The 21,717-nt window shown below is 43.3% G+C and overlaps 1 protein-coding gene across 2 annotated transcripts in view; it reads left to right on the top strand.

Moving 5' to 3' along the window:
• B4GALNT3 (beta-1,4-N-acetyl-galactosaminyltransferase 3) overlaps positions 1 to 21,717 on the top strand; it is a 549,958-nt gene that overhangs the window by 407,764 nt on the left and 120,477 nt on the right. For both annotated transcript variants that reach the window (XM_085652267.1, XM_085652268.1), the window contains exons 6-9: positions 8,435 to 8,535; positions 14,775 to 14,842; positions 17,340 to 17,418; positions 20,455 to 20,521. In XM_085652267.1, coding sequence (XP_085508393.1) covers positions 8,435 to 8,535; positions 14,775 to 14,842; positions 17,340 to 17,418; positions 20,455 to 20,521 — 315 coding nt within the window. The remainder of the gene's footprint in view (positions 1 to 8,434; positions 8,536 to 14,774; positions 14,843 to 17,339; positions 17,419 to 20,454; positions 20,522 to 21,717) is intronic.

Here is a 21,717-nt window from a genome sequence, read left to right as displayed (position 1 = left end):
CCTGGTGCTCGTTCTCGCGTGCACCACTCGCAGGCTTATTCTTGTTTGGTGCTTGCTGGGAACTGCGAACTTCTCTGTAGCCTTGTCACGTTTTTATGTTACATGTACGTTGCCAATATGCCTGAAGCAAAATACACCCAGGCCATTAATATTTGGGACACCAGGCGGACAAGGTGTAATAATTCACTCCTATATCACAGGTATATATTATAAGTTTACAGGACTGGCAGCAAGTCGCAGGAGCACCGCGAAAGATGCAGCTCCGGGTGTGCCCTGTGCCAGCCGGGTACGAGCATTTTCCCTCTGCTCTCTGATCACACCCTGGCACAGTGCAGTCACCTATAGCTGGACGCTCACACAACCCCCCCAACCCCTCCTTCTCCAAATGCGACCAAGTGCTGCAGAGCGAACCACCAGTCACTAAATGTCTTCTTCTTTGTTTATATTGTGTGAATACATTCTTTGGAAATATTTCTGCTTTTATTTTATAATAAAATATTGAAATAAAATAATACAGCACATGGACATGTTTAATGTGACATAGAGCTTGAGGGAAAACGGCAGTTAGTGCGCAAACTCACTTAAAAACTTAACCACACCTTTGTTTTTTGCCTTTAGTATACTTTGGTGTGCCTTTTTAATTTTTAATTTTAGAGTTTCCTGACTTTGTCTCCCTATTTCTGAGGTGTAGTAATTGGACAAATTGTTTTTTCTGTTTTAAAAATATATGAGCACGTACACATCGTCACCGGAGTTGGAATACAATTGTAATCCGAGTGCAAGGCTCACATTGCTGTCTGATTTGTTCAATTTACAGGTAGTTTCCTAATATACTCCATTCTGCCATGTAGACTGCTGGTCACATTGCGATGTGTAATAATACAGATTATGGCATATTAAATTCAGATGATATATTGTATGGCTGTGTTCAAGTGACTCTCCTTTAGGGCAGTGTGGGATTTCCGAAATTCGCTTGGCATATTGTGTGTGAAGAAAGAACACAACGCCAAGCCCCAATTCAGAAATATTGCGAGAAACCAAGGAGGCTGACCTAAAAGAAAATGTCTGCCATAAAACAATTTCTGCTTGTGGTAGTTTCCAGTGAAAATAAATGTGCGAAATTTGGTACATTTCATGGCCATAAAAAAGTCACGTAGGTCGACTCTTCTCCCACCTCATGCGGCACTGTCACCAACCAGCACTTCGACATTTCAATATTTGTAAGGTTCCCCTCTCAGACAATCAGTGTCTCCACGGAGACTAGAAAAGCATGCAATGTTAGCTCCTGGGAACCTGTGTTTTGTGTATGGGAATTGTCCGAGAATCGCCAGTAGGCACTCATGTTGTCACTGACTTTGTTTACAGAAGCAACACCACGGAACCCGCTTTGTCAGCAGCTGAGCCCCACCTCCGGTGTTAGGGAAACCTAATCGGATATTTTTACGTTTTTGTTTTATTTCTGATGGTAATATAAAAGCGGACATAGGTTCTAAAATCCATTGCTTAACCTTACTGAGCGTCCAGTTGTAAACACCATAAATCTCGCGATTAGATGATACTTCCTTGCTGTGTAGCTACCATGAGATTCTGAACTGCCACCAGCGTCCATTCTATCGCGTGATCTCCGAGGAGACACTTTGAATAATAAGGGCCTATTCAAGGAGAAAAGTGTCAACTGACCAAAGAGAGCCCTTTAGAACTGACTCGTGCACAAACTTTAATTACTACAAACTGTGAATACCTCGATCTCACATAGTATTGGCATAGCCAATAGGTCTCGCCTTGGGGACCTTATAAGTGTTTAGCCATGCAACAGTTGATGTTGTTGCACCAAGGATATTGTGCTGGATAACTAAACACTTATAAGGTCCCAAAGGCGAGACCTATTGGCTATGCCAATGCTTGTTTTTGATGTTCCCACGGTGGTGCCCTGAAAATGGGAACTGCAATGGGAACACCAAAAAAAGCTCCTGCATGGCATTGATTGAAAAGTCCATGCCGTGCAGGAACTTGTGTGCATGCACACAGAGGGGTACATGTTGTGTCCAGGCGCGCAACACCCATTGGGCTCACCGGGCTTCAGCCCCCCCCCGTCGTGTGTGACAGCCCGGCTGAGACAGCCTCGCGGGCTGGCGTCCGTCTAATTGCAGCCGCACCAGAGTACTTCACGGGTCTTTAAAAGACCATTTACTCATTAATGAGGCTTTTGTTGTGTGTTCACCCCTTCTTACAGCCATTCTGCCTATGGCTGGAAGACTTAGCCCCCCCCGAAATCTTTTTCAGCCAACCCCCCCGAAATTTGGCTCTAGTTGCCCGCCTGGTTGTGTCCCCTGTCTGTATCCACAGGCCGTGAGGCTCCAGTGGGCCCTATAAGGCCCCCTTTCTTTCCTCTCTGCCATGGTTTTCATGGCTGTGGCACTGCCATGAAAACCGTGGCGGAGAGGAAACTTTTAATATGTTTGGCGGGACCGCCGCAGTCCCGCCGCAGTCCCGCCAAGTATATCACTGCCTCCGAACTGCTGCAGCACTGCCAGGGAACAGAGTTCCCTAGCGTCTGTGGCGGTTCCACCGCCCATATCGTAATAGGTGGGTCGGGAAAGCCTCCACCACTGTACTGCCACGAGTCTTGCAGTCTGTGGACTGCCAGATTCGTAATCGGGGCCTAATGATGATTAGCTCTCACTAAATGAAAATGGTTGTGAAGATTAACATTTGTTTTTTTTATAACCAGTTTTTATTTATTTTCAAGAACAAAAGCAGACAGCCATATGCAGGATAATTGACCGACATGTTACTTAAATATGTGTGATTGACATGAACCTCTGTTGAATAAGTAATGCATACTAACCCTTAATCGAAGCGTCATGGTACGTTTCATTAAGAGTGATGCTACACACATTTTAACATGATTCATGGAACACTTATAGGCAAGTATATGTACGAACATTTAAGGACATGAATAGACTGTCAGGCCACAATCAAGAGCCCCATCTGGCTGCCATATTGGTTAGGGTTTCATTCAGCACAGTTGGGGGATTTGACAAGATATCCTTCAGTGCTGCTTTGCAAGAGTTTCTCAAGGATATTTGGATGAACATGGAGAGCTACTTAATTTTCTATTCATCATACATTTTAATAGTGAAAAACTCTCAACATCTACAACTGTTTGGTGCAGTATTCCAGACACTTGTGAATCCAACAAAAAGTGACAATGCGCCATACAAATACTTGCAAAATAATGAATAACCGTGATACGTTATGCTCGGAAAATAGTGTCATTTTCCAAATTTGAGCAACGGACAAAATAATTTTTGCTTATTTCTTTATTTTATAATGTGCAGATGTGCAAAGTCACATGCTGTCCAATTTCTGCCTGACGCTGCATTTGAAATGATTTCCAGACTACTCCATCTCAGGTTAAACACTAATATCCAGCATGAACTGCATGATGAAGTTGCGGGGAGCAGTAAGGAGTGTGTACATTATGTAGCCGTAAATTCCTATGTGCACAGTTTTTTTTGCAGCTGTAGGTTTTCCAGCTCTGTGCAAGCGTACAGCCTTGACTCATGATGCTGCCGTTGCACCTCATGGAGGTAATGTATGGCTCTACTATCTCTAGGAAGTGAGGTCTTCATCCTAGTCACCTCCTCTAGCGATGGCGCTCATAGCCGAGTATCCGGCAAGGCTGGAATTTCTTGGTCTATCTGAACAGCTTCACTGAGCATGATCTGCCAACCCCGTTCAGGGAGACTCCAGCAGTGAGGCATGATCAGGCATGCTTGTTGGCTGTGCGTCACCATGAAAACGGATTAGAGCCGCTGTAATGATCCCATTGCGGCCATGAACTCGGCTGCACTTCCACAGCATTGGATTAGCCTTAGAATAGTATATTTAAGAAATCAGAGCAATTTTCTTCAGCATGTGCTAAATGAGGAAGGAGTGCACACCATTTACTAATGTATCAACCAACACGCCTCCTTTGCCCTCATCTGCACACACCGCTATATCTCAACATCAGTCAAGTCAGCTGTTCCTCGGTGATCTTTCATGCAGAACTGAGCTTGTTGTTGCTTTCAACACACCTCACAAGGTTTTCAAAACAAAGACCAGATTGCTCATGCACCCTAGAGAATGACGCAATCTCTGAACGAAGTAGGGCACGTATTCACAAGACGCTCATCGGTCTTCAGGTTTCGCAGTTGTCCTCCTTGGGGATCAGTGCATGGCTGTGACCTCCCAGAGCTGAGATCCCCAAGCAGGTGGTTCGCGGATTCCCAATGGGACGAGGCTGCCGGCAATGCTGCCATTTCTATGAGATGCGTGGTTCAGACATCATCAAATATGTTTTTAGATTGTTGACTTCATATTGAGGGTATGGAATTTTGAACAGCAGTCAAAGTGTATAAAAAATGTATGGGAATGGCCATGCCGAGCAGGGCACAAGTCGAGGTATATGTGGGTAGACGGCACCTACCCACTCTTTTCACAGAGTGTACGCCGTCACACTGCCAAGAGGTTGGGCCCTACAGAAGCATGGCAAACTTGTTCTGTGTAATTTTCAGACACTGGGATACATTCAGCAGCGCCTGCAAATTTGTGTTTCTGCTCTCGGTCCAAGCAGCAACGTGCAGGTGGGGGAGGGGCTTTTCAGATTCCAGGTGGGCCCATAAGAAAGGCCAAAGTTAATGGGGCTCCTTTTGTTGGAGTACCCTGGATGGGAGCCATCAGGGGCGTCACACCTAAATGCAATGGAGGGAAACAAAGGCACACAGCTTGTCACTTCACAGGTACTTGAAAGAGGCATGCTTCGGACTTTGTGCAGTCCCTGTATATACGAGATATGTATGCACTGCAAGAATGTCAGGTGTGTTTATCTAGCCCAGTATTTACACAAATAAAATGTAAACAAATTAAAAAACACTTTTATTTTATTTCTTTTATAGCGCTTTAGCACAACTCATCCTGCTGTAGGGTGTCCGAGCACTTTACTTCATACGTACACATTATACATTGAGAGTAAATCATGTGTGTATAGATCAATGCAAATGATGTTACATAAGACAGCAAGGGTTACAAGGTCTAGGAGCTACATGCCTTCATAGTTCACTGTGCTATATTAGAAGGATTACAACAAACAAATGATGGACGGAATGCTGACAATGCAGACATTCTCCCCCAGTCAAGAGATCTGGGTTAAATCCATCGTTCTTTTGCCCACTACACCACCCCAGTTTAGACATGGCCATATGCAAATCAGTCTTGACCCTGTGCCTCATGGGAACAGTCCAGCCCGAACTGCCAAGCCATGTCTTCCCTGGACCGGAATCAAGCATCCTAGGACCGGTTTCTGGCTATCAGCCGTCATCAGCCAGGATAGCTTGACTCCAGTGGCGTAGTGAGCACGGGTCCCACGTCTGGGAATACCCATCCCACTTAGGGCGAAAAGCGTTACAACAAACAAATGATGGACGGAATGCTGACAATGCAGACATTCTCCCCCAGTCAAGAGATCTGGGTTAAATCCATCGTTCTTTTGCCCACTACACCACCCCAGTTTAGACATGGCCATATGCAAATCAGTCTTGACCCTGTGCCTCATGGGAACAGTCCAGCCCGAACTGCCAAGCCATGTCTTCCCTGGACCGGAATCAAGCATCCTAGGACCGGTTTCTGGCTATCAGCCGTCATCAGCCAGGATAGCTTGACTCCAGTGGCGTAGTGAGCACGGGTCCCACGTCTGGGAATACCCATCCCACTTAGGGCGAAAAGCGTTACAACAAACAAATGATGGACGGAATGCTGACAATGCAGACATTCTCCCCCAGTCAAGAGATCTGGGTTAAATCCATCGTTCTTTTGCCCACTACACCACCCCAGTTTAGACATGGCCATATGCAAATCAGTCTTGACCCTGTGCCTCATGGGAACAGTCCAGCCCGAACTGCCAAGCCATGTCTTCCCTGGACCGGAATCAAGCATCCTAGGACCGGTTTCTGGCTATCAGCCGTCATCAGCCAGGATAGCTTGACTCCAGAAGGATGCCAATTAATGAACTTTAGGTAAAAAAGGGCCTCTGAGTTAAAAGCAGCAACCCACTTACCCATTTACATAAAATTAAAAATCTGTCATCTGCATGTTACATAATGTGCTTTGCCGGAGAGGTATTAACCCGCTATCCTACTTTGATTCAAAACTGAGACTAGACAAAACACAGATCTCTCCAGCAAATACGTTTACCTCCAGAGTTACCTTACCATTATTATTATTCAGTGATATAGTTGCCACACATGGATCTCTGCAGCAGGTGGCTTAACCTCATAAGATATTTTAAAATTCAGACTTTGCAACCAATTAAGCAGACCATATTTAGTGCCACTTTCTCCTTGTTGGCAATTTCTTTGTGGCAGGGTTTTAAAAAATAAATATATAAGCTGAGGCCCAGATTTTAACTCGGGTCGTGTTACTGTTTTTTTGCAAACCTTGTCGCAAAATTACATTTCTTAAATAGTGTAATAAGCTAAGATGTACTTATGATAGACCTGCTAAACATATGGATGAGGTCGTAAGGTCTGATGTCACTTCTTGAGTTAAGATACCACGTGTGATGTCACACGCCATGATGTCACTTGCATACTGCCTAACTTGATTAGTCCCCCCACTTCTGTTTTTTTGGACCTGTGCCCTGATGCTGAGTGTAAGTCGGGATGGGGTCAGACACACAGGTAAAATGAAAAAAAATATTCTGCAATTATTTTGTTGGCCTTTCACCTACAGATAACTGTATCTAATATAATATGCGAACACCTCAAATGAAAAATAAATGTAAGTTAAGCTAATATGTAGGAACAGCATTTTCTGGTAGGTTAATACGATCACATTAGATGTCTGTGTGTGAGACAGAAATGAGTGTCTGTATGCAAGTCATTCTTTAAAAATGTACAGTATAAGAGAGATTGCCTCGGATTTAAACACATTAAACACAGTATAAAGTAGACTGCACACCGTCTAAGATGCACGGCACCACGTTGTACATAACGACTCAAGTGCTTAAAGTGCTTTCAAAAGTTACATTTTTAGTAATGCGGAATTATTCTGCACCTAGTGGAAACCTTTCTCCTAGGTGTCCATTAAAAGTACACAGAACTGGCCACCCTCTTACGGAACCTCTGGAAAACAATAACACTTTGTCTCCTTGATGCTCTAAATGCTTGTATCAATTAAAGTCTCTACTGGCTCCCAAGCAGCCATTACATTTGCTGATTCACCAATTTCACACATTTACAATTCTTTCAGGAAGCAGAGACTCTGGAGAGAAGGTTTTTTTCTTCTTTAGCTGTCTGTCCCTGCATAATGGAGTACACCACCTCCTTTCTTTTCAGTCCAAGGTCACTCAAGGTCGGCATTAAACTGCTTGTGGACAAAAGAAATTGGAACTGTATTTGTATAGTTAAAAAAATATGCTTGGTTACGTCGTTGCCAACAGATGCTGCCCACGTCAGCCTCTGTGAGCCAATGGTGTGAAAGCGGACGTAGGGCATCATATTATAGTCTTCAGATGTCCCGGTGGGAGCCAGTCCCATTGGGTGGTCAGCCTTTGGTCCTATTCAAACTCCCCGAAGCCTGTGCTTCCCCACATGTTATTCAACTGTACTATTACACCACTTTCACCACTGAAGACTGTATTACATAGAATGTTTCATAAGTGCTGTAAAGTTCATATCATGAAGTATCATTAAATCGCTGTCATTTTGCACCACATCAAAAGGGCGACTTTCCACTTTCTTCAGCTCACAGCACCATGCATGCTGGGACTCACCGGCATACGGATAGGTCATGTGACGATGCCGGTCCCAGGCTGTTTAGCGCGTGGGCTCACAAATCATCGTAAAAATGAGCGGAGTCCAGCTGACAGTGACATCCATGTAGGACCAGCTGTGATGTATTTGTGCTACTCTTTAACAAGCCACGTCCAGAGCCCTCAGTTTAACTTAACACCGTTGAGCCCAAGGGCACTTGAGCGCCAGTTTCTGGTCCAAAGGCACTGATGGGGTCTATGCGAAAAGGCTATCGGTCTTGCGAGAGGTATTGAAGGATGCTGGCGCAGTACATCTAGTAGCACAACCTTCAGCACCTTCATTGTGACCCTTTGTGTCACTAGGTTTAAAGCAGTAAAACTTAGCAGCACTAGTAAAATAAGTAGACCGTGTGGTTTCAGTCCCTCTTCCTTTTTAGGTGAATGTGTGGTGTCTGTTACTTTATGGGCGATAGCTGAAGGATTTGGCATTTTCAATCCTGCTAGACTCGGTTTACCTCACCCAGATCCTGTAGTGAAGTTGTATCCACGCCCCTGCACCATCTTGTAAAGGACAGGCTGGCCCTGTTCCTCAGGATCCTCTCCACCAAGCTCCTAGTAACCTGGAGATGTCTCTCACAGGTGAGTTCCAGTTTGCCATTGCCGCTGAGGACAACGCAGAGTTTTGGCTGAGCACAGATGAGACGGTGCATAACCTGCAGCGCCAGGCTAGCATTGGGCCGGTAAGTTTGACTCTATCTCCATTTTTCTTTTTCTCCATGTGTCTCATTATTTCCAAAGTTTTACTTGTTATTTATTCTAGGCTGTGTACAAAGTGGTCTACTAACACAAGATAAAACTTGTCTTCGTGGCTTCGCTCAGGGAGGTACAAATCCTGACAGCAGTCACTGAAAGGAACGACCACTACTACTTGCTTTTTTAGGTTTGGGACAGTCTGCGTCTGAGAGTTAATACAAAGGAGGAAGAATATAGAATGAAGAAATAAAAAAACGCTTGACAAATGGAGTTAGATTTGTGCTCGCTATGTATACAGAATTGGGCGATGTGTAGCCCTTTGCTGGCAGCTGTATGAAGGAGAGATGCTACAGTCTGGACCACTGGGGCCTTAGAGATGGTATTTTAGCACCATGAGGCTAGACTACTGCAATAAGCGAACCAGGAAGCCAGGATTGCTCAAGTTATGGTGATTTAGTCTGATGGCTGTAAAAGTTCTAGCAGTCAAATTGTGCCCAGAGATGAAGATCACACTATCTTCATGGTGATAATATTGACAAGTGTACCTATACACCCTTGGCAAATTAGCCCAGGTGAAGCAAAGAAAGTGGCCATCCTCCCCATGGTCCTGACAATACTCTCCAGTTCGCCACTAATACATGAATCCAGTCTCTGACTCCCACTCTGCGAGGGATTGCTGATGCAGTGCCCACCTAAGTGCAAGTGGTAGTACCAATGCTTACTGACTGTCACAGGGGAGGTAGGCTGTCATTCTTCTCTCACTTCATTCTCCTCCCCAGCTGATTCGAAATTGCCTTTATTGACAGACGTCAGGTATAACTTTCCTAAAAATGAATTGGTTTCACTTTGAAGTTTTGGTGTCATTTATCCATGGGTGTCTCTGCAGACATGAGGCTTATCCATTGGCAATAGTCATTCTCCACCCCACCCATTTGACTTTTTTCTACCTACCAAGCAATATGCAGGAATTAGCTTCTCCTTTTTGAGGTAGTGTCGCGTTGTTTTTGCTATCTCACCTCTATTAAAGTGGTGTTTTTTGTTTTTTCTCCTTTTTTACTTCATTTATCTCTGCCGTGTGTGTCAGTAATGACAGTTTCGAGCATTAACTATGAAGCAACAAGCATTTCTAGTTGCCGAGCCGCACACAGCCTAAGTTTCGTGTCTGGTAACGTGCTTTCTATGTTTCTTCTGTGATGCAATTGATCTGAAATATCTAAGAAACCATTTCCTTTTAATGTCCAGGCAGAGTTTGGTACGGTGTATTTTTTCTAATTATCCTCTGACTTCAGTGTGACAGTGACTCCTAGGCCTGACCGTTTGCATCCATCTAAAACACTATTACTGCGCGTCTGGCTCAGAAATGGCTCCAGGAGAGCTGCTATTAAAGATGATTACAATCCTTGCTGATGTTTCGGTGTTTCTCTACTGATGGACTTTAGGGGCCAACCTGTTGAAGGAAACCCTCTCAAGCTTAGATTCATCATCACAATCGCCATAGATTTGCTATAGAGTTCATTGCAAAAGTCATCAGATCCATTGATTGTATACACTCCAAAACAAAATACCATAAATAATGCATTTTTTATTGGTCAAAAGACCAGTTCGGGCTGGACTGTTCCCATGAGGCACAGGGTCAAGACTGATTTGCATATGGTCAGGTCTAAACTGGGGTGGCATGGTGAGCAAAAGAATGTTGGATTTAACCCTGATCTCTTGACTGGGGGTAAGTGTTTTGATTTGTTCTGCATTACGTCCATCAATTGTGTGTCTTTTGCTCAAAAGACCTTTTATCCTTTCCTTAGGGAAATGGTATTCAAGTCCTCATGGGCAATATTGTTGTAGTGATTTTACTTTTCCGGGAGAATCCCGTCCTGGTCCCGTTTTCTTTGCTGGCTGTATTCTCAGCCGTGGAATGGTTCCCTTGAAAATAACATTCTCCTAATAGCATTCAGTCTTCAGGGAAAGAGAATTGTAGACTTTCTCATACAACGGCACTATGTACCACTTGAGCGGGAGATCAGTTGGTGGATATATATGATTATATTTAAGAGATGCGGTTTCCTGCATATAGACTTTAACTGCAGAAGACAACACTGAGGTGGCCCCTCTAGGTGGCCCCTGCCTACTTAAAAGTACTGGGTGATCATCTTGTAATTTGTACTCCGTGTACAGTTGTGTAGGGCCCAGGAACCCAACCTCTTCCAGACAATGAATGTAAGAACTTTCTGAAGGGAGCAAAATGAGAAAGGATGTTGTCAGAAGATGCACACTACAGATAGACACTGAAAGAATGAGAGCATAATGCTCCTACAGCAGCATTGGTAATAACTGCAGAAATTAAAGTACTCTTCATGATGTCTACACTACAATTGTATTGTTTCTGGTTTTCAAGAAATCCCACACTATGGAAGACACTGCTTCCCAGCCCATGAGGAATGATGTAACGCCCAAACAGCTTCCGTGTCACCTCCTCTCCCTCACGTTGGCTCTTGGTTTCTTACAGAAGCTCCTGGTCTTTCGAGATCCACAGTTGTACACAGGGCTCAGAATTAAAGTGTCAGTTGTACACTTTAACCTTGAATGTTTCTAATTTTCAATCACAGAATTCACACAGATGTCTAAACTTGCTTTAGTTGTTGGGTCACACATCTCAACTAGGATTAACAATCTCCAGCTTCTGAACCTAGCTGGTCAACAGTAGTGGGTTTTACAGAGCTTCAGTCAGAGTTACCCCATTTCTATTTTCTGTAACCTCTGCCACAAATTGAAATAAGCTTCTTTAAAATTGCTCGCAGGTGTTAAAACCTGCAGTGGGGCCTAAGCTTGTAGAAGATGGTCCAGAATAAATGATTTTACTATTTAAAGTGTCATAAATAATATTGGAGGAATGAGACCAGTCCAGGTGTTTTTCAAAATTCGTTGTTTTTTATACGGACAATGATAAAACAGTTCTGTGTTCTTGGAGCACTATGTCTGCATTATAGCCTGGGCACCCCAAAAGATCAAAAGCTTGCTGAGTTTTTTAGGAGCATGGACCAGGCGGGTACATATTAGAAAACATACTGAGTTACCTGAATATGGTACGTCAATGTAAGAAATTGGTTTATTGGTTGAGGGGCTGAAAACCCCACCCAAGCAACAAACACAATTCTTGTCAGGGTGAACCACAAAAGTCACTAAATTAAACTGTTCTTATCCCTATGGTAGCTTGGCACAAAAGCAGTCAGGCTTAACTTGGAGGCAATGTTTAGAGTAGTTTTGCAGCACACAGACCGTAATAAAGTGAAAACATAACACAAGAAAACTTCCACATCACTTTTAAGCAATAGAGTAAATTTTAATGAATAAATTGACACTAAAATTAATTCAATCGAATCAGTAGAACCAGAGTTATGGATTTTTTAAATGTTAGTTCAAAATTGTACCCAAAAGATCAAAGCGCCAACATTGGGTATCTGGTCGTGAAAGACCAGGGCAAAGCCAGAATGTTATGGTCGAGCCCGACGGAGTGCGAATCGGATACACGAGGTAGATTGGACCCAGTCTCCGCTTACCTTCGAACTTGGAAGAAATTTTGAAGAAATGTTTCTGTGAAGGTAGAGTTTGGCCAGGCAGCAGAGGGTTCTTGAAGAGAAGATATTTTCGTTGTGGAGCCACTGGGTGGATTTGTGGTGAAGATTTTTTTTGCCTTTGGACTTTTTTGGAAGTCAAAAATCTCAAGTCAGACAAAGCTGAAGGTTGTAACAGATAAGGGCTCCAAAAGGCCGGATACCTTCGCCGATAAATCCTGCTGAATAGGATATGCTGCTGTGGAGAAGAGAGTAGCGGGCACTACCACAAAGGTAGACAGATTGCTGATGCACCTTGGGCAGACTGGTTGGCAGGTAGGATTATAGCATGTTACAAAGCATGCAATAACATCGCATAATATTACAACGCGGTCGTTACAACGACCGCGTTGTTAGTACGCAATGCATTTACATCGCAAGTCATTACAACGACTTGCACTAGGGCCGCGCTGGACTTAGGAATAGTATTAATTACTATTCCTACTCCAGTTTGTGCAACAGTAGGAAAGATGTTGGAATTTATTTCCAATACCTGAGCGCCCCCTAGTGCAAGTCGTTGTAAAGACTTGCGATGTAATTGCATCGCGTACTATTAACGCGTCATTGTGACGACTGCGTTGTAATGGTAGTACAATACAATGACAGCGTTGTACACGCTGTTTCCTGCAGGTAGGCCCTAGTCTTCTGTCGGGTCTCATGGCACTTTTTGGTGAAAAAAATCCTCTAAGCCCCATGTTTCAGGGTTAGGCTGGAGCAGCACCTTTAACACCACATACAAAGGTACAGGACCTGATGATGCGGGGAGGGGTTCAGTATCACCCCAGCAGAGGCCAGGTGCAGGGTTCAAGGTCTCTGGAGCTTATGTTCCTGTAGCTCACACAGGAGGCTAGGCAACTAGCCCTTGGAGTTACTTGGTATTCCTGCATTCAGCATGAACACAGTCTTCTGGGGAGCAAGGCAGACCTCAAGCAACAGAGCAGTCCTCTGGTGGTCAAGGCAGTCCTTCTGAAGTCTTCCACAAGTTCAGGAGTATACTGAAGAGTTGATCTGAGAGTCCAATATTTATACCTGTTGCCAGCCTTTGAATTTGGGGGACACACTGGCTACCCCACATCTGGTTCTGTAAACGTCTTCCCTTCCCTTAACTAGGCTCTAAGAAGTCTAGGGTGACAAAAGACTAGTGTCCGGTCCCTTTGTGTGTACTGCAGGCAAGCCATTTGAAATGTAAGTGGAGCAGGGAAAAACTTCACCCCCAACCATTCTGACAGAATGGCCCATCTTGCCAACACCTAGTCTCCTTTGTCTCCCTGGCTGGGAGAACTACACAAAACCCATCTGCTAAGCTATTCACAGCCATGAGACTCAGGACACTGGCAGAAGACATAACTGTTTAGGACAAGTAAATGTAAACTTTCTGAAAGTGACATTTTCAGAATTGTAACTTGAAATCTAACTTCACTATTAAAGAGGATTTTCAATTACAATTCATTTGAGTCTAAACATGACATTTCTACCTGCTCCCAATCAAATGTTAGCATGTATTAAATGTAATAAGGTAACCCATTGTAAGTTTGTGGGAGATGTATCCCTTACAGTAGTGAAAAACAGATTTTGGAGTTTTTCACTACCAAGACATGTAAAACTTAAACCTATATGTTAAATACAGTGCAGCCTGCGGTATGAATCTTTAGGGCCTACCCGAGGGGTGACTTATATGTATTAAAAGCATGGTTTAGGCCTGGCAAATGGTTTATTTTAGCAGGTCGAAACTGCAGTTTAAAATTGTCTCACAGGCTGCAGTGGCAGACCGGATGCATGTTTTGGTACTTTAGTGGGTGGCACAATAGGTGCTGCAGGCCCACTAGTAGGATTTAACTTACAGGCCCTGGGTACATGTCGCACTATATAGTAAGGACGTTTAAGTAAATTAAAGGCGCCAATCAGGCAGAGGCCAACTTTACAATGCTTTAGGGAGAGAGCACAAGCAATTTAGCACTGGTTAGCAGTGGTAATGTGCACAAAGTGCAACAAAAACAAATTTAGAAAAAGAGGAAGTGTGGAGGCAGAAGGTTTGGGAGTGAGTCTTCGGAGAGAGCAACGTCCAACAGACACCCTCAACAAAATACAGTGAAGATGGTCATATCACTGTTCTGTATAAGGCGGAATCGGGACAAAATAAAGTATATCATTTGGTTTCAAGGACATATTATAAGTCTTCACAACACAAGCACGGCTGTGGGATATAAAATTGCATGCCATCTTCCAGTGACTTCAAAGTGAAAAATTAGCATAACTGAATTAAGCTTTATTGATGTATGCCCCATGTTTGCTGTCTCATAATGTCTTTCTCCGTAGTTGCTTAGTGTCTGATTCTGGTTGACCCTTGTCATGTTGGTTTCTTCAGCCTTTTCTTGCTGCTCACGGATTTGTGCTGATTAATACAATGTGGAAATGCAGTCAATAATTCTGTAATTGTGGCTTATATACCACTGATTTTCTGGTGGTTTTGTTAAATTTGTTATCTTTCTTTTTCAATGTTTTAATGAGTTGAATTATTAATGCATGGGATACATGCTCTCATTAGAAAGTTGGGAGTCTGATGTTGCTTTCTCTTTCCCGAGCTGCCTCGGTGATTGACATGTATTTGCTTTATGCAGACTGGGAAGGAATGGACAGCTCCCGGGGAGTTTGGCAAATTTAAGAGCCAGATATCCAGGGCTCTGCGGTGAGTTGCAATGCTTCTAATACCAACAAATGCTGCTTTTATGTATTACACAATGGTGCAAATGAAAAAAATATTGAGTCGTGTGGAAAGGTATCGTAGACCTAAAACACAAATCGCACTTAAGTGGTATCATACTGCACCTGTACCGTATCTACGTAAGAAACACCAACTATTGTGCAGGGGATATTATCAAAATATCTAATAATGATTATAGGCACATTCGAAGACGACTCGGAATTGTCCTTCTGGCGGGAACATTTTTTCTAGATGTAATGGGCCATCATTGCTGTGTAATCCCTGGAATCTAGATGTTTCTTCTGATGATTGTTGCAGTCACCAATTCCGTTTTGGGGATGATGCATGAGATAACTCCAGTCCTGTTCAGGTGGGCTGACTTTCTGATCTCCAGTATTACGACCTTTGTTGAATTATAGAGAAGATTAAAACTACCCTTAGGAGATCATCTAGACTGTCATTGCTCATGTTTGGCTGTAGGTGGGTCTAAAAAAAGACACAGAATGTTAAGCCTCAATGACAAAAGGGCAAGTTAAAGAACTTAAAAGTGTATTTTCGATATTTTGTCCTTTGAAAGGATCTTTCCCAGATGGGGATTACTGGAGCTAACTAGAATTAACAGCAAATTCAACCAGAATCTATCGGACGCTTTTTGCATGTGATGTCTTTCCCTGACAGGTGCTCTTTTATTCATTTAGTCTTAGTAAGAAATTGTAAAAGCAAGTAATTCTTTAGCAGAAATTTGCACTACTTGAGTTTTAGGAAAACAAAAAAATTGTAGTTTTGAAAATTCTGGAAATATATTTAATTTACTCCAAGAAGCACCCAATACAAGACTATTCTCAACAGTCTGTCATTTTATGGCTTGAAGTGTAAATTGGTATCTTTTGGAAGAATATGTTAATTTAGCAACCCTCTAGTTAAAGAACCATAGACCATGAGTTTGGCAGATGTGGGGTATTTGCCAAAAACATGTGGCTGCTCGTCTACCAAACTTGTGGTCCCCACGCCTCGTTCAGAGGTGGGGAAAGGGCAGAGTTTGTCACGGTGGAGCCTCAGCTGGCTCCTACATCCAAAGCCCGAGACTCAATGATCCGCCCTCCACAAGGCCCTCAAGTCACAGTGATGGTCGCCTGGTCCTGTCTACGGAAGGGTGACTGTCACTAGATTGTCATGGTGGTACCGGGCAGAAAATCAGTTAAATTCCCCAATTTGCAGCTGACTTCTTTAATTAATGGCCTCAACCAACTCATGTAATTTTTTCAGCTCATTTAAAAGCTGTTATTTTCTGTGATGTCATCGGGGAAAGGGTCATGCAAACTCACTTCTTATGTAATTGGCAGGATTTAATATATATCATATTCAATCAATCAATCAAATGATCTTTATTCGGATAATTTGAAAACATCCATAAAAGTACATACAAATGCATCACTCATCACTATACACATTAAAAATTACATCGAATGTGCAAAACAGCCAGATAAGTGCAAATAGCAATGTTCAGATTATACAAGGATGCTTCTAAATATAGTGGGCCATATTCATTTTGTTCTACATCAGGAATAAGAGAAAGAATAAAAACGATAGCTCTATAAAACACATCCATTTAAATATATATAAAACATTAAAAGTCATCCCAATGACAGTAAAACAGATCTTGTTAATCAAAGCATATCTAAGGGAACACCCATTGTGCAAAAATGCAATGTGCAATTTATGATACAGACTATCAGGCCAGAGACAATACGGTGTATAAGCACCCATTATATATCATATTATTCTAGTGCCCAGGCCGTGAAATAACACCAATAAGGTACAAACATTTGAATTCCTAAGTGTTTTGCCTCGATTCCGAATAGCGTAGAATAGAAGGGATATGGAATGGGTGATCTATTATCAGTATTGAATATTGTTCACATTTTTTTTCTTTTACTCTTGATCTTAAAAAAAAAGTTTGAAGGCCGCAGCTTGAATTGAAAGGAAGGGCGGACTTACTTCCTACTGATCTCACTAAACTAGGTGTACCTGTGAAAACAGTGGTTTAGAATCTGCTTTATATATCATAATATTAGGGACTCTTTCAGAGCTCCCTTTTAATGAATGAGCAATATACAATATATAGCGAAGCCAACTTTAATTATAGAAAATCTGGGAAATTTGTGATCTCCATAACTACTTTCCAAGAGGTTTACAAAAAAGCCATTTGCATACATTGCTAGGAATCTATGGAAGGAAATAGGATGTTCCTTCTCTGGTTAAATTGTTCCACATAAATGTACCTTCCTGTTTAGGAGCACTTGTGTTTCCACAGTTACCTTATATCTTTCTGCGAAATATTTTTACAATTTCCAACAATCACTTTCTAAATTACTTCTAAATATTCACTTCTCTCGTAAATAGACTGTGTGCCCACTGCCTCCGCTCCTTGGGGTATTGTCTTACTTTGTGACTGAGTACTTCTTTTCTGTTGTTTGTGCAGGTTATCAGCCTCCGGTCGGTACTACTTTGAGATTCTGCACAAGCAGGACGATGGGGGGACCGACCACGTGGAATTGTCTGTAAGTGTAATCGACTGTCCCTCTTCGACTTGTAGGACCTCACGTACAGGTTTCATACTCAATGGGGCAATCCAATCAGCTGTTTATTCTGTTTTGTCATCTGCAGCTGGTTGAAATTCCAGGTCATCAAGTTTTCTATTGGTGCAAGGATTTTTTTGTATTGTGCACCCGATATACTAGCCAGTTTTAAACCAGTTACTATAGTATGATTCACAAATGATATTGCCCTAGCTTAAAACAGTTTTAAGTCAAGAAAGACCCATTGTATATCGAGCCCTCAAATCATAGTTGCCTTAAGTCAAGGAAGACGGTCTTAAGACAGGGCAAATGAAGAGTAGTGAGAAATGGTTCCCTATTGTATGAGACCTCTTCCCTATAAGTGAGAATAGGGGTTTGTTGACCAGTGCTCATTTTTGTGCATGACTGTAGAAAGTGTCCAGGGTTATTATAGTTCTCGTGTGGATGGACTGAGTGTAGTGTGATTGACAGCATCTCCAGGCGGCTGATTGGTTCAGGGCTTGCAGGAGAATGGCTGTGCTGGTTTGATCTCTGTGCCCTGGGGAACAGGATGGGCTACTTGATATAGCCTCCTAAATGGGTGTATTATGTGAAGGGTCTCCCCATGAGAATGGATAGGACCTTTGTGGATCTTTGCAAGTGCCAATAATAGGTTGACCCATGTAACCGGCAGACAGATTCCTTAAGGCCCATATGGTCCCGGACCGTCCCTGCAGCTATGCTGGAGCTGGAGGTTGGTGAGGGCCGCTAGAGCCGGGATAAGTTAGACTACGGTGATATGGTTGGTGGGCCTAAAATGGCAGATTAGGACTTTAGAGCTAACCAATCTGGTGGGTGTGTCAGCTTGTAGGTAAAATCTGAATCCAGAAGTCTGAAGGTGCGGTTTCCCCTCCTATGGGTTTAGTTATGGTGGACCCATTAGTGGTTAAGGAAGGGTTGCCCCTCACGCGACCTCAGTCCTTAGCCTACTTTGTTACCGTCCCTGCAAACTGGGAGAGGTGACAGGACACTGATGAAGAATTATGTGGGCGGAAATGGCCCAGTCCAGAAGGAAAACCATTGGGCGTAAAGACTAGTTCAGGGGAGATAGAGGGCTGCTAAGTTCATCGATGTGTATGTTGGGTCGAATGGAAGAGTGTAACACATCAAAAAGTCACATTTTATCTGCGTGAGTGCCTTATGATATTGTTAGGTGGCTATTGGGGTGGTTGTGGTCTGACCACTTCGAAAATACACTCATTTTCTCTATGAAGCCGGTGAGATTGCCCCTGCTGGTCTTCTGGTCTGTCACGGTTCCCAAACCTTTTACTTAAGACCAGATTGGAGCACAGTGAACACAGTGGAGGAGTGTGGCTCAATGGTTAGATCGGCAAACCCTGAGGCAGAGTTCTGGTCAGGGACCAGGGTTCGATTCCCGCCTCGGCAGGGCTCAGGTTCAATTTCCTCGGACCTGTCTATTCTCGCCTTGGTGCCTTTTCTAATCATGGGCCCCACGCTGCAACTCTGGGCAATAGCTTGCTTAGCCTCCACACCGGCCCCAACAGCGCTAAGGATGCCTGGCTTCACCCTGGGGGTGCCCAGGAGTGGACACTTCACAGGGAAAGCCAGGAGGGGTTCCACAGCGGTATGAGTATCAGCGCAGGGAAACCGCAAAAGGCGACACCGCAAGGTGGCCGTCTGGTGACAGTGCGCTCTATAAGTACCTTGACATTTGACATTTGACATGTCAGATTCTTTGTTGCAGTGACCCAGGTGGCTGCCTCAATATATATAGCTTCACGTTATGGTTTAGTTTAAGAAATTAATTGAGTCTTAGATGAGGGTGATTTATCCAGCAATTTAACTCATTATTTACAGGCACCAGCGCTACAAGTTTTATTATATTAGCAAAGGCTAATTGGTTTAGGTAGAGTTTGGTTTGCTGTAAGATGTGGACCCCTTACCAACTATTGATGCAAACTAATGTAGGGCCCTTTTCTTGCATTGCTGATGGAGGTAAGTGACTTCCCACTCTTATGCTATCCGAGTCAGAGTGCATAATACACATTGTCACAGCAGTCTGGGGGAGGGCAAGAAGTATTCTCCTCCATGAACGTATTGTAAACACATCGGAAGCCAAAAGATTAACATGTGTTTAATCTCAAAATAATGAGCAGCACAACAGTGATCAAGAGACCGTTGCCATTTCAGCCGACCAGAGCTGTCGCCAGAAATGCTCAGTTGGGGCATGTAAGGCTAAAACGCACGCTAAATGGATTGGGTTATATACATTTTTGCCCTCAAAAGATGTCTATGGAGCTCAAACACATGACAGACATTTGTTACTTAAAGCAAAACTTACCTAATGCTGAGGTGGTGGGATCTTCTCACGGAGAAGATGCGAGAAGTCCTTGAGTCCAGGATACGATACATTAATACTCTGCTAACTGTCATTACTTTCTTAAAATCACACTTCTGGTTGCCTCCATGACATTTAGCAAGAATATTAATGCTAAAGGAGACTTCAAATCAACTAGAAAATGACATTCATAATTGATTATGCATCACATCAGTGCATGCTGTGATACACCAAGAGATGTTGGTGTTGAAGCGGTAGTAGCGGTTCAAACCAGGATGCTCATTACTGACCAGTAAGGCCTTATACTGATGTATATATTTCCTGCTCTTCTCCTGAGCCTCAGCGGGGCTTGTGCCTGAATGCAGGCGGCGGCGCTGATATCAGTTATACATAGTAATCCACATGACATTACACCAGAGCTAGAAGCATTAAGGGCTTTGACTTCTAATCCTCACAATGGTTAGACGGCCACGCCGCCTTCACATCGGCGTTGTTGTATACGAGTCATGTGTATGTAGTGGGGGGTGAGAAGAGGCGCTGCACAGCCAGTATCACCTGCAGCACCCGCCTGCTGGCCTCCCTCTGCAGTACTGGGCGTCAAACTGAAAGCATGTGTGAGGGGCATCTCAGCGAGTTGGCGGAGGAATGGAGTAAAGGACATGGTCTCTTTTATTTTCCAGTGGAAGCCGGTGCTGCCGGGGATGAAGTTCGCAGTCATTGACTCCCAGTACCTGTCCCTGTTCTGCAGTGAGTACAGCCTGCTTGGATTGATAAAAGGGGAAATCTGAGGGATCTGCAATAGGCGAGTCCCCAATGGTTGCCATTTGTTTTGCCACCGGTTTAAATGAGCTAATGCCCATGAAGCTTATTTCATTGCATTGCTGGATCACTGTCACCGCTTTCAGAGATGATCGCTCTGCTAATCTAACCCAGCCAAGAAAGAACATTCGTGAAAAACTGTTCTCTGCAAGGTTACTTTTTGCAGGGTTTTTGTCTATGCACAGTGTCACATGTATTCATTGTTTTGCAACATGAATTGTCTCGGAAGCCTCAATTTTCAAGTAGATTTGGGAAAGCATAAAGGTCTGCAACTTAGTGAAGTTATTGTTTTACTTAGAATCACGAAGGGTTTGAGGAAAACACTGCATACCCCATGTCTTCACTTAGGGGGGCCCTTCTAATATGCGAAGGCTACTTATCAAACAGGTAATGCATGCTGCATCAGTATTAGAAGGTAACATACACAGGCCACAGCTGCTGGTGCATGTAATATATTTACACCCTTTATACATGTTAGGGAAAAGTTCATATGTGTTTAAGGTTTTAATCAGAAGGTGTCCTTTATCCTTTACTCCAGCATTCTTGTATCCATCGTATGTTACGTTTGGATACCGAACAAAAGTTTCTTTCGCCCTTCGACAATTTTGTTGCCATTTACCACAAAGCTGAAAAGGGTTTTCCCAACTTAAAAATGTCATGCCACACATGAACTCATAACAAATAGTTATTCAAAGCTGAAGCTTCATTAACAAGTTCTTTTTTTATTTTTATCCCTTAAAAACACATATAGCTATAATTAGATACATACTTTTTACTTTCCCTGGCAAATCCTTCCCATGGTATCATGTGATATTGTGATCTTTCAAATACAGTATTCTTAAACTGAGTGTTATCACTGAGCTGCTGATGGAGCATGCGCCGCTCATGCCAACTGATGCCCTGCTTGGACCAACTGAAGGATGAGTGTGAGAAAGTGCCATCTTTCTTGCATGGTATGCCCCCACTTTTTGCTGAATTGCTGAATGTACTTTGACTGAATGTGCCCTGGACTCCTGCCAATCAGGTGCCCAGGGCCTATGTTCCTTCCTTAAAACCAAATTGACAAACCCTGGCCACATGTCAGCCCCTGGTAAGTGGTACCTTAGGTACCCAGGGCCTTGTGA

Source organism: Triturus cristatus, chromosome 4_1 (assembly GCF_964204655.1).
Source record: "Triturus cristatus chromosome 4_1, aTriCri1.1, whole genome shotgun sequence".
Lineage (NCBI taxonomy): Eukaryota > Metazoa > Chordata > Amphibia > Caudata > Salamandridae > Triturus > Triturus cristatus.
This window is presented reverse-complemented; position numbering and strand designations above follow the sequence as displayed.